At 44.4% G+C, this 13309-nt stretch overlaps 2 protein-coding genes across 3 annotated transcripts in view; one reads left to right on the top strand and one right to left on the bottom strand.

Moving 5' to 3' along the window:
* Window positions 1-606, bottom strand: part of ruvbl1 (RuvB-like AAA ATPase 1) — a 50723-nt gene extending 50117 nt beyond the window's left edge. The window contains exon 1 of the mRNA XM_067998389.1: window positions 326-606. Within this exon, the coding sequence (XP_067854490.1) occupies window positions 326-466 (141 nt within the window). The 5' untranslated portion in view covers window positions 467-606. The remainder of the gene's footprint in view (window positions 1-325) is intronic.
* Window positions 607-2265: 1659 nt separating this feature from the next.
* Window positions 2266-13309, top strand: part of eefsec (eukaryotic elongation factor, selenocysteine-tRNA-specific) — a 279639-nt gene continuing 268595 nt past the window's right edge. For both annotated transcript variants that reach the window (XM_067998386.1, XM_067998387.1), the window contains exon 1: window positions 2266-2572. In XM_067998386.1, the coding sequence (XP_067854487.1) occupies window positions 2293-2572 (280 nt within the window). In that variant the 5' untranslated portion in view covers window positions 2266-2292. The remainder of the gene's footprint in view (window positions 2573-13309) is intronic.

The raw sequence follows: 13309 nt of genomic DNA, 5'->3' as shown, positions 1-13309 counted from the left end.
GATCTTGCTGTGCGCAATTTGGCGTTTCCTACATTACAACGGTGACTACACTTCAAAAAAAAGTACTTTATTGGCTGTAAAACGCTTTGGGACGTCCTGAGGTCGTGAAAGGCGCTATAGAAATGCAAGTCTTTCTTTTCAATCAACGGGCCATCCCTTGAGACATGGGGGTTGTGACCGAGGTACAGAGCAAGGTGGGCCTGAGCTCTGAGGTTCCCGTCAGGCAACATGCTGACGATGGGGGGGGGGCCTAATCTTTCTCAAGTTTCCGCCGGGGGAGGGGGGGGGGGCTTTCATTACCCCGCGGGCCCCGGTTGCTACCCACCTCTCTGGCGTTCTCCTGCCCCACCAGCCCGGCGGCTGCCGCCTTGGCCAGGCCGCTCTCGTCCAACCCCAGCCCCTTCACATGGCTGTGGCTCGCGATCCGCTGAGTCTTGGTGGTGCTTTTAACCTCTTCGATCTTCATCGTCTGGCCGTTGCTCGTCAAATTCAGCTCCCTGCAGCCGGGGCCTATTCAAACCGGTCCCCCTGAGGTAACGGCGGCTTTTCCACAACTCTGTGGCGCGTGTTACCAGGCGAGGCGGACGACGGCACCGGTCTACCTAATCCGATAGCACGCTGAGACGCCCATCCTCTTCATTGATTGGTCACGATAACTGCCAGTCAAAGCGCTCATTCATTCTATTGGTCGATTCGCCATCAATCATGACGCAAGCACCCTGAGCAAGTTAGGCTTCCACAGACTTCCGGCTCCGTCGCTAAGGGGCGGGAGGTCGCGGTCCCACTAACCGGAAGTATCCTCTGTTTCTCTCGTATTATTGGCCGCTGGAAGGACGCATTCGGAATTTCGATTGGACAACTCAGTTGTCAATCATGAGGCTACCAGAGGTTAGATTGCAGTGTGGAAATCCATGGAAAGGTTTCTGAGTGAATTAATATTGAAGTAAAATCATTTTGTATTTACTACAAAGGGTAATAAGAAAAAACATCATATTGGCCTAGGTGACATTTATGGTTATAGAGGAATATTTTACAAGTTGGAAGTGTTCTGATGCTTTAAAATTCACATTTATATTTTAAGAATTTATACACAAAATTTTAAATACATTTTTATAGCATGTAACAAATACAAAGAGCACAAGATGTAAAATCAGGTATCAACTGAGGTTATAAATTATAAAATATTACATGGATCATATACCATCATTTAGCAAGCCTTTACAATGCTTGCTGTCTGGTCTTCTACAGGAAGAATGGCTGCTTGGGCTAGGTACTGGATGTCAAGGGGCATCAGTGGAATCAGATCCTACCAGGATTGAGCAGCATCAGGAAGGGATTGGGAGAAAATTGGGGAAACAGTCCTCTCACCCTGAAAAAAGATTTGCATTTATATAGCACCTTATTATTATGTCTCAAAGCGCTTGGCACACAACATATTACTTTGATGTGAAGTAATTATTGTTCTTCAGACAAATGGAGCGACCGTTTTGCACACAGCAAGGTTCCAGAAAAAGCAATGAGATGAATCTGTTTTAATAATGTTGGCTAAGAAAAGTATGTTGGCCAGAACATCAGGAGAACTTCCATAAATGGTGAATGGTGAAGTGGGCAATGGTAAGTAGGTGAATGCGATAGGGTGCATGCAAGGACATAAGACTGAAGCAGATTGTGGAGGGAGGGAGGAACATAAAGGGGATGGAAGATGGGACAAATATCTTAAAGTTGATTCGTTAAAAATCAATACAGCCTCACGTGTTTAAATGGGTTTGTGGTCAGTATCACTCTTTTTGACCATAAATCTCTGATAACATTTCTCCATTGTTCACTGCTCTGGTGTCATCTTTGGAAAGCCTGGGGAAAAAGCCCCTAAAAATTAGAGCTTGTTACCCCTAAGGAATAAAGTTGGTAGGTCCAATTTAAAAAAAGAAAGTCGGACATCTGTCAGCAGCTGAAAAGAGAAACATAAGGTGCAGGCCCTGCTGAAAACATTAATCCATCTTTTCTCTTTACAGATGCTATGTATTTCCAGAAATAAAAACAGAAAATGCTGTGAATAAGCAGATTAAAAACTCAGGTTCTTCCTGTGTATTTCCAGCATTTTCCTGTTTTTATTTGCAATTTTCAGCATTTGTTTTTTTCAATCTCTACCAGTAAAATGTATTTCTAACTTTGTTGTTGGGTGTGGGTTTGTGAGGGGTGCTGGAAACGGAACTCTTATGTTCCACCGAGGGAAGTTTGAAGCGGGTGCACAGTCCGTCCGGTTTAATTGTCCCTCCTCGTTTCCTGGCAACCATGGCGGCGGCGGAGACCCTGAATTTCAATGTTGGGGTCCTGGGGCACATCGACAGCGGTAAGACGTCGCTGGCCCGGGCGCTGAGCACCACGGCCTCCACCGCGGCCTTCGACAAGAACCCTCAGAGCAAAGAGAGGGGCATCACCTTAGACCTGGGCTTCTCCTCCTTCTGCCTGCCCGTCCCGCAGCACCTCAGGCAGCACGGAGACTACGCGAGGCTGCAGGTGACGCTGGTGGACTGCCCCGGGCATGCCTCCCTCATCAGGACCATCATAGGAGGTAGGCCCATTGTGAAAAAAAAATTAAGTAAATAAATAATAATCTATAGCATTTAAAATACAAGAAGTTTGCAGCATAGAAGGAAGCAGCCCAAAACTAACCCCACTGCCCCATACTCTCCCAATAGCCCTGCATCTTCCTCTGCTTCAAATATTTATTCACAGTTCCCTTAAAAGTTGCAGGTGTCTGTCTCAACTTCTCCCTGTGGCAAAACATCCTAGGGTCCAGCAAGCCCCTGCATAAAAATACCATGTTCCATCTAGTTTGCCTTCTTCCACCCTGGTAGCCGCGTGATACAATGATAATGGAGTTAAGAACATAAGAAATTGGAGCAGGAGTCGGCCAATCGGCCCCTCGAGCCTGCTCCGCCATTCAATAAGATCATGGCTGATCTGATCCTAACCTCAAATCTAAATTCATGTCCAATTTCCTGCCCGCTCCCCGTAACCCCTAATTCCCTTTACTTCTAGGAAACTGTCGATTTCTGTTTTAAATTTATTTAATGATGTAGCTTCCTGGGGCAGCAAATTCCACAGACCTATTACCCTCTGAGTGAAGAAGTTTCTCCTCATCTCAGTTTTGAAAGAGAAGCCCCTTATTCTAAGATTATGCCCCCTAGTTCTAGTTTCACCCATCCTTGGGAACATCCTTACCGCATCCACCCGATCAAGCCCCTTCACAATCTTATATGTTTCAATAAGATCGCCTCTCATTCTTCTGAACTCCAATGAGTAGAGTCCCAATCTACTCAACCTCTCCTCATATGTCCGCCCCCTCATCCCCAGGATTAACCGAGTGAACCTTCTTTGTACTGCCTCGAGAGCAAGTATGTCTTTTAAGTATGGAGACCAAAACTGTATGCAGTATTAGTTGTTGACTAATCATAGCAATCAATCAGTCTGCAACAGACCCAGAATTTTAAGTTGATCAGTCCTTGTCACTGACGCCCCTACCAGATGGAAATGGTCTTATTCACTTGATCAATGACCCCCCCCCCCATAATTTTAAAAAAACCTTTATTAAATCTTCTCTTACCCTTCTCCGCTCCAGTGGAAATAATCCCCCCCTCAGAGATATAGTTTCCCAATCCTGATGATTCTTTTTGCTGTACACGCTCCATGGCTTCAATGTCCTTTCTATAATGGGGTGTCTAAAGTTAGACCCAGTAATCTAACTCCAATATCATTGCATTTGGAACTCATAATTCTTTTTCATTTGATGAGTGTAATGAGTTAGATATCTGTGAGTTGTACAGACCAAAAAGTCCCAGGTGCTATGGTCTGGCTGAGTTAGGCGATCTCCGCCAGCATGGCACTGGGTTGGGTGAAGGGTGGCAGGTGGGGCGGCAAAGGGAAAATCAGCCAGGATTCCTGATTCTGATGGCCATCCAGTGACCTGTGTTGGAATGCATGTGCGTGTCTGGACATCAGATGAGAATAGAATTGTGCATAGTTGCAATGCATTCCATGGCAGAATACGTTGCTGATTCTTGACTGTCGAGGCTCACGCCTAAGTCCCGGGTGGAGTACTAAAAGGTGCCTGGTGCTGGAATGGTACCCACGTAAGAAGGCTTTAAGAAAAGGGAAGACAAAATTGGCGATTTAAAAAAAAGCAATATATAAAGCAAAAGAAAAAAATATTTCCAATAAGAAAAATCACATTGTATTTAAAATAATTTAATTGCATCTTGTTGCATTTAAAAGTACACAATTCTTCTGTTTATTTTGAAATGAAATAACATGAGAAATCTTTTTCATTGTATCTCTGCATTGGAAAATAAGCTTGGATAAATGCACGTGGGTTATACAATTACTCAGCCATGCAGACAGGACGGTCCCTTGTTTGCTTGCTGTTAAATTGGCTCAGATCACTTAAGGAGTAGTTGGGATGTTGCTGTTGTCCTCAGCATCCCTGCATTCACTATCCAGCATTGTGCTGAAGAGGCTGTCCATATATAAGCCCAGACGGTGACGGTCAGTAGGCTGTTTTACCATGGGAGGCAGTACTGACATGACTGATCTTGTCCCAGCTAACATACATACGCACGTGTGCTTTTTAGCAGCAGTTACTGGATAGCGATTAGGAGCAGGATCCCTGGCTGTCATTTCCTTTATTAGTCCCTGCCGCAGCTCAGATTAATACAGGCCAGAAATTGAACCTAGGACCTTTCTGGTCCGTTCCCAGCCACCGACTCCATCCCTCTCCCTGGCCATTGTCTGAGGCTGAACCAGACTGTTCGCAACCGTGGCATCCTATTTGACCTTCAGCTGAGCTTCCAACCCCATATCCTCTCCATCACCAAGACCGGCTACTTTCACCTCTGTATCATCGCCCGTCTCCACCCCTGCCCCAGCTCATCCATGCCTTTGTTACCTCTAGACTTGACTATTCTAATGCTCTCCTGGCCGGCCTCCCACCTTGCACCCTCTATAAACTTGAGCTCATCCAAAACTCTGCTACCAGTATCCAAACTCGCACCAAGTCCTATTCACCCATCACTCCTGTAATGGCTGACCTACATTGACTCCCGGTCAGATAACACCTCGATTTTAAAATTCTCATTCTTGTTTTCAACTCCCTCCATGGCCTTGCCCCCCTCCCTATCTCTGTAACCTCTTTCAACCCTCTGAGATCTGAGCGCTCCTCCAATTCTGGCCTCTTGCGCATCCCCGATTTTCTTCACTCCACCATTGGTGGCTGTGCATTCAGCTGCCTAGGCCCCAAGCTCTGGAATTCCCTCCCTAAACCTCTCCACTCTCAATCTCACATCCTTTTAAGACGCTCCTTAAAACCTACCTTTTTGACCAAGCTTCTGTCATATCTCCTTATGTGGCTCGGTGACAATGCTCCTGTGATGCGCCTTGGGATGTTTTACTACATTAAATGCGCGTTGTTGTTGTATGGGTCAGTACAGCACTTGAATTTATCCATTGAATCATCAAGGGAGGTACATGACATCATTTAGAAGAAAGGCTGATTTGACCACGACAATTCTTTTTATTTCTGTTGCGGTAAATATTAAGATATTGGTGCAGTTTAAGAAATGTTATGACCGCTAGGAATTAACCAGATAATTTTGTGCTTGAAACTTTTCCTTCTGTTTTGACGACTTCTTGAGAGTGAAAGTGTGTTCTTGAAAATTGTTGAAATTCCTGACTGCCCCTGTATTTTATCCATTTTTGTGCATCTGAACTGATTCTTTTTTCTGTCTGAGTATAAAACTAACTCTGGCCCCATTCTTGCACAAAGACAAAGTTTGGTCCTTTATTCAGGGTGATGTATGATAATTGCCGTCAACGGTACCTTGACAATGCAGTTGAGTGGACTATTTTTAAGTTGTGACAATAGGAGGAAGAATAATTCTGGCATTATGTCCCCAAAATTATTTTTTTGAATTTTGAGATGTCTGGAATGTCAAATTACCTGTATGTAAATGTTTTCAGAATGTTAGTCCCACTTCAAAGTGCCAAAAAGAGAGGCAACAATTTCTTGTTTTTTTTCTGATTTCGTGCCAGAAAGTTTACAAATATCTTCCAATCTGCAAACTCCCCAAACAGCAAGTAAACTCTGATTGTCATCAGACTGTTTCCTTACAGCAATTAGGCTTAAAGGATCAGGGCAACTTGAACACCTTAGCTGCAGAATATGCATTATACATTAAATGGTATAATGCTCCTGCCATTGGAAAACAGTGTATTATCTGACTTATTGTGAGCAACCTACAGGACATCTATTAGTAACACATAAACCTTTTGTTCCCCCCTCCTTCCCCTGATTTTCTGTCCTCCTTTTCTGGAGGCTCTGACTCATTTTAGTTTGAGTTGCATGGGCACCATCCATTCTCCAGTGGGTGTCTTGACCAAATGAGATAGTTGATCTCAGCTGAAGAGGTAGGTGGAATGCTATATTTAGCCGTAGCACCTCTGGCTTGCTATCTAGTACCTTGTCCGAGTGATTGTGCTTCAAATGTGAGTCTGGATACTGAATGTTGACAAGTTATTCAACTGTGGGATGCTAAACAGACAAACCCAAACCTTGCCTTGCCTAACATTCACACATTTCAGCAGGAGCTGCTGGATAGTAATAAGGAGCAGGTATTCTAGTACTCTAACTGGCTTTCTTTCCCCCCCCTCCCAAGGGCACTAAGGCTAATTGTAGTGCCCCTAATGCCATCCTGGCCCCAGATTACCTAACTCAGGTCAGCCTGGAGATTGAACACGGAACCATATAACTTTGTATGCTCGGTTGCACACTGAGCAGTTTACTCAGCTTTCCATTTACAGTTCTGTCTGATGGTTTAACTATTGCTGTATCTCTTGTTAGTTGGCTTCAATGCAAAAAAGCTGATTGTGCTGTAAGCTGAAAAGAGGTTAATGGACCAGTAGAAAATTCCATTCCAGGCTTGGTTGATAACTGTGAAGAAAGAAACGGAATTAACGTTTCAGGTCGATGACCCTTTGTCAGAACTGGAAAAAGTTGAAGATTAAACAGTTTTTAAGCCAGTACAGAGCCAGGGAAAGGTGGGGGGGGGGGGGCGGAGAGAGGAAAGAACAAAAGGGAAGGTCTCTGATAGGGTGGAGGGCAGGAGTGATTAAATGACAAAAGGGATGACGGTACAAAGCAAGGAGGGTGGAAATGGGAGAAGTAAAGGTCTAGAAGAGCTGTGAATGGCAATATCAGAACCATTTCCAGCGCCTGCTGTCTGGAAAAAAAAGGGGAGCATTGGTCATGATCTGAAGTTATTGAAATCAATATTGAGACCAGAAGGTTGTAAAGTGCCTGATCGAAAGATGAGGTGCTGTTCCTCGAGCTTCCGTTGAGCTTCATTAGAACAGTGTAAGAGGCCGAGGACAGAGACGTCCGAGTGGGAGTGGGACGGGGAATTAAAATGGCAAGTGACCGGCAGGTCAGGGTCGTGCATGCAGACTGAGCGGAGGAGTTCAGCAAAGCGATCACCCAGTCTGTGTTTGATCTCCCCAATGTAGAGGAGACCACGTTGTGAGCAGCGAATACAATACACTAAATTGAAAGAAGTACAAGTAAATCGCTGTTTCACCTGGAAGGAGTGTTTGGGGTCCTGGACGGTGGGAAGGGAGGAGGTGAAAGGGCAGGTGTTGCATTTCCTGCGCTCGCATGGCAAGGTGGCTTGTGGAGGACAGCGGGTGATGGAAGAGTGGGCCAGGTTGTCGCAGAGGGAGTGGTCCCTTTGGAATGCTGAAAGGGGAGGGGAAGATGTATTTGGTGGTGGGATTGTGCTGGAGGTGGCGGAAATGGCGGAGGATGATATGTCGAATGTGGAGGCTGTGTGGAATGTGGATGGAAGGTGAGGACAAGCGGACCCTATCATGGTTCTGGGAGTGAAGGGAAGGGGTGAGGGCAGAAGTGCAGGAAATAGGACAGACACGGTTGAGGGCCATGTCAACTACAGTGGAGGGGAATCCTCTGTTGAGGAAAAAGGAAGACATATCGGAAGCACTAACCACACCAATGCTCCTGATATTATGATTTTCTAAGTGCCCCATTACCACGTCCTTAATAATAGATTCCAGCATTTTCCAGGCTAACTGGCCTGTAGTTCTACAGGCCAATAAAGTTCCAGATTTGATTCCTGACCTTTGCTGAATTAGCTAATTGCAGCAGGGAGTGGAGTGGGGATGCAGGATCTGGCCTAAGTGTCTGCTCCTGATCACAATTTACCCATGTGTGGACGTCGGGTAAAGACAGCATAGGGCTTGACTGTGATGCCTCACATAATCTAATAGCCTCTTGGCGCTCACCTTCTAGGTTCACAAATGAAGAATGATCACTTGGGCGTGGCACCGGAGGACGCCCAACAACCATGGAACTGTATCGGAGCAGGAATTGTCACCTCTGGGAGAGGAGGAAGGAGAATAGATGGCGGGGAGGGAACCTTAAAGAGCATTACAATCCCCAGTAGAGAAGTGATTTGCTAACTCAAAGGTGGGGGCAGGTGGGATTTTAAAATCTCTTGTATTCCAAATAAATATAATTGAGGCTGTTTTCAAACTAGCAGCTTTGTGACTTGATATTAGTGCCTCTATTGTGTAAAAATTACTTTTGTATTGTCCTTTCCAGTGGACAAGGTATTCAGGAGGCATTCATTGATTATCCTTTATATCTAAAATGATGTGATTTAGTTTATTGTTAACTAGAATTATAAAGTTGTACGGGCTGGAAGATTTCCTCCTTTGCATTAAACTGTATAATTGTATGCTTCTTTAATATTTTATTGTAAAATGTTACTGTGGTTCACAAGGATGAATCAGGCCCTTTAAGGTGCATTTGTGTTTTTTGCTAATTTCAAGGGGACTGGATAGTGCTTTGGGTTAATACAATGACCTGTCACTTTTGGGAGCTGGGCTTAAATCGAGTCCATGACTGATGAACTAAAGCCGGGGTGTCCAAACTGTGGCCCTAAGGCCATGTATGGCCTCGAGCTCTGGAAGTCCACCCATCTAAACACCGATAACTCCATCTTATTTGTGCTTACTACTTTGCTGGTTTGGCTTGTTTTAATTTTGTGTGTCTGGAAGTTTGGAAAGGGCCGTTTTTAGCGCTGTTGCATTGTTGGTGGATAAATCTGAAATACGAACATACAAAATTGACGGGCAGGGAAAGACCAGCTGATCAAGCCTGCCCCACACCATGATGGTTGGAGCATCATGACTAGACACATAATATCCCCCCTCCCTGCAGCCATGTAATCTCCTGGGAGAGGTTAAAAATCAGAAAAACACCAGGGCCAATAAGGGAAAAAAAAAACTGCAGAAAATTCCTCTCCGGCCCCTTCAGGTGATGGAAACCAGGAGATCACATGGACCAAGTGTCATCTATAAAGACACTTACCTTCTATATGATGCGATCTCCGCCCCCCAGTCAGGAACCGGTCCAGCTCCCTCTTGAAGGCAGAGAGTCAGCACCCACCACACCAGCCGGCAACATATTCCAGAGGCTCACTACTGTTTGGGAAAAGAAGAACTGCCCAACATCCAGTCGATTCCTACTTGTGATAAATTAATGGGAACATGGGTTTAAACTTGGTGGCCTCCAAGGCTTCATGGTACACACCTACGAGGATAAAACGTTTGGTTACCCCGACCTAAAGATCTCAGATTGCTGTAAGGGTCCTAAGTAAAATGCACTCACTTGAGAGTCACAGAGCGGAGGTTCTTATAATGTAGCACTAGGAAAATGGCAATCCCATTGGGAGAGGCCAAAGGATAGTTGGTATCGAAAACAGAGATGTCAGACTAATGCATTAAGGCAAAACTGGAAATTAAGGCTGCAGAATCACTCCACAACAGCTGGAAGCTGAAGTCGCTAATTTAACAATTTGTGCCTGATATTCAAAATACTTACTGTATTTTTATAGGTAGATAGTTCTGTAAGGAGTTTGTAAAAAGCAGCATAATGCAGTGAGTATATAGAAATTGAGAATGTTGAAAATTTCAATTGACCCCCCAGCATCCGGAGCCTTTTGGAATGGCTTAGCTCTAATTTTAAGATAGTGTCCCCTTGTTCTAGATTCCCCCACCAGACAATAGAATTTCTCTGTATCTACCCTATAGAATCCTTTTGTCATTTTAAATACCTCAATCTTCTATATTCAAGGGAATGCAAGTCAAGTTTATGCAACCTGTCCTCATAATTTAACACTTTAAGCCCCTGTATCATTCTGGTGAATCTGCACTCTTCTCCTTCCAAGGCCAATATATCCTTCCTGAGGTGCAGTGCCCAGAACTGAACCCAATTCCCCAGATGAGGTTCGACCAAGACTGTATACAACTGAAGCATAACTTCCTCCCCTTCGTATTCCAACCCCCTTGAGGTACAGACCAACATTCCATTATTCTTTTTGATTACTTTTTGTACATGTTCACTAGCCTTTAGTGATTTGTGTATATGGACAGCCAGATCCCTTTCCTCTTCCATAGTTCCTAGTTTCTCACCATTAACAAAATAATCTGAATTGTCTTTCTTGGATCCAAAAGTAGATGCTCTCACACTTCCCCACATTGAACTCCATTTGCCACAGTTTTGCCAGCTCACTTAATCTGTCCACGTTCCTTTGTAACTTCCTGCTCCCACCTGCACAACTTGCTGTGCCTCCCAACTTAGCGTCATCTTGCTGTCTGTCTGGATTTCCCATTCATCGGACCAGTCCCAAGGGAATTACTTGAACCTGTCATTGAATGCCAAAAGTGGAATAATGTTTCATTTCCCACAGCTGGTATCTCTACCTTAGCACCAAAATAAAGTAAATGCTGTTAATTCCTTTATGTTGTGCAGTTTTCATTAAAACTGTTTCTTCGTACTATTATAAAAGGTTTTGCTCCATGTAATGAAACTATAATTTTCCCTGTTCTACGGTTCCCTCGTGCCTTGCCAAAAGGATGGGAAGGATGACTTCTCCCAGCACTCTGTCAGTGGTGATCCTGACTGAGAATCTGGGAGAGGGGTGAAAGTAGTCTGGACAACTCATCGATCTTTGAAAAATTTATGATATTTTTGACTGAAGTTCCAAAATCATTGTATGGGAAATTGTGGCATGCACACACACTGCATTATTAGAACACTTCCCGCTTTCAATTAAAATTCTTTTTATTTGGGGGAAATCAAGTTTTTTTTTATTCCTTCAATAAGATGGCGATTAGCAATGTTGTGGAATAAAATTCTGAGGATGGCCATTGAACTGAACAATGCAGATGGTTTCAAGAGATATCTGTATGCATTTCTGGAGCAGAAGGCGTTGAAGAATAGAAGGGAGTTAGGTGGGACTGATTTCTGAAAAAGAAATGGCTTGTTTGGGTCTAATCTGTTTTTCAGATGAGTCATTAAACCAAGGCCTTGTCTGTCTGTTCAAGTGACCATAAAAGATCCTATGGCAGTATTTTGAAGAAGAGCAGGGACTTCTCCTGATGTCTTGGCCATCATTCCTTTCTTAACCAAAATTACAAAATGGATTATCTGGTCATTTATCTCATTGCTATTTGTGGGACCTTGCTATGCGCAAATTGGCTGCTGCGTTTGTCTACATTACAACAATGACTACACTTCAAAAGTACTTCATTAACTCCAAAGCACTTTGAGATGCTCTGACAATGTGAAGGACTATATAAATGCGAGCTCTTTCTTTAATGGAATTTTCCAGTTCTTAAAAATTATGTTCTTATCATCTAATAGAACAGATCTAATAAAATTCCCGCAAAGCATTCAGCAGAGTTCTGTTTTAATGAAAATGTACTGCCTCCGGCAATGTTCAGCTCTGTGTTGAAAGTCAAAACCACGGAGGGGGAGATAACAGTTGTGGGGGGAGACAGTTAGCACAGCTTGAGGGTTGAACTGGATTCTCTGAACAAGCTCTGCTGATTTTTTGTAATACACCAGATGGCAGTAGTTGTTAGAAGATAGACCTGCAATACTGGGACAAATAGTTTGTGATCACCAGTGATAGTGTGTATTGTGCTCATGTTAATGAATAAAGAGGATACTCCCTTTAGATTATTATCTTTGGGAGAGGTACAAAAAAATCTTATAAATGGAAGGGCTGCCCTACAAATGAAATAGTTTAAATGGCTTCCATTAGTTAGGGAACCGCACGTATTAATCATTAATTAAAGACTTGTGTGCACTGGCTGGAATTTTTTTTTCTTTATTCTCCTCTCCGCACTAACTCTTGCTTGGTGCCTGTAGCGCTCCTGTACTTCGCACACCTGGCTGAACTTCATGCGTGAATCTAGTCAGTGAGTGTTGGCAGGCTTTTCAACTGCAGAGGGCATCACAGCTGTGCTTGATTGTATCTTCACCCAATATTCTCACTGTCTTAACAACACCAACAATAACTTTCATTTAGATAGTGCCTTTAACTTAGTAAAACATCCCAAGGCGCTTCACAGGAGCGTAATCAAACAAAAGTTGACACCGAGCCAAAGAAGGAGACATTAGGACAGGTGACCAAAAGCTTGGTCAAAGAGAGAGGTTTTAAGGAGGAGGGAGAGGTCGAGAGGTTTAGGGAAGGAATTCCAGAGCATAGGGCCTAGATGGTTGAAGACATGGCGGCCAATGGTAGGGTGAAGGAAGTGGGGGATGGACAAGAGGCCAGAATTGGAAGAATGCTGACCTTTCGGGGGATTGTAGGAGGTTACAGAGATAGGTAGGGCGAGGCCATGGAGGGATTTGAACATTTGCGCATGACCACACGCGTGCACATAACATTGCAGGATTCATCACTGGATAGGAACAAGAATGCTTGCTGACTATTCCCCTCTTCCTAGCTCAGGAGTGCTGAGGCTAATCGCATGGCCTCTCCTGCCAGCCCTGCTGAAATCAGCTAACTCCGCACAGGCTGTGAATCAAGTCTGGGACATTCCGGATCTGCATGGCTCAGTGCCACACCAAGCACTTATCCACTAAGCCATCAGGAGCTGGCTGCAGTTTTCCTCGAGGCTGAATACTTTCAAGATGGAGTCTTGTCGTTTGCCTTCTTCCGTGCGTCATCCGTGGGTAGGAGGGCGGCCTGCTTCCAAACCTTCATCAATGTCGTTCTGAAACCTGCCGCTGTGGGATGCGTGAGAGGAGTCCAGGATGACACTCTGTCTGATTCTCATTCCCTCCCCGTGGGGAAGATCCTGGCATCTGCTCAGTGCCTAACTCGATTGGGCAGTGCTTTTAAATATATTGTTGCTGGCGTTTGTAAAAGTATGAGCAACCTTTTGC

Source organism: Heptranchias perlo, chromosome 17 (assembly GCF_035084215.1).
Source record: "Heptranchias perlo isolate sHepPer1 chromosome 17, sHepPer1.hap1, whole genome shotgun sequence".
Taxonomy (NCBI): Eukaryota; Metazoa; Chordata; class Chondrichthyes; order Hexanchiformes; family Hexanchidae; genus Heptranchias; species Heptranchias perlo.
The sequence above is the reverse complement of the archived record's forward strand: the minus strand, read 5'-3'. Positions and strand labels throughout refer to the sequence as shown.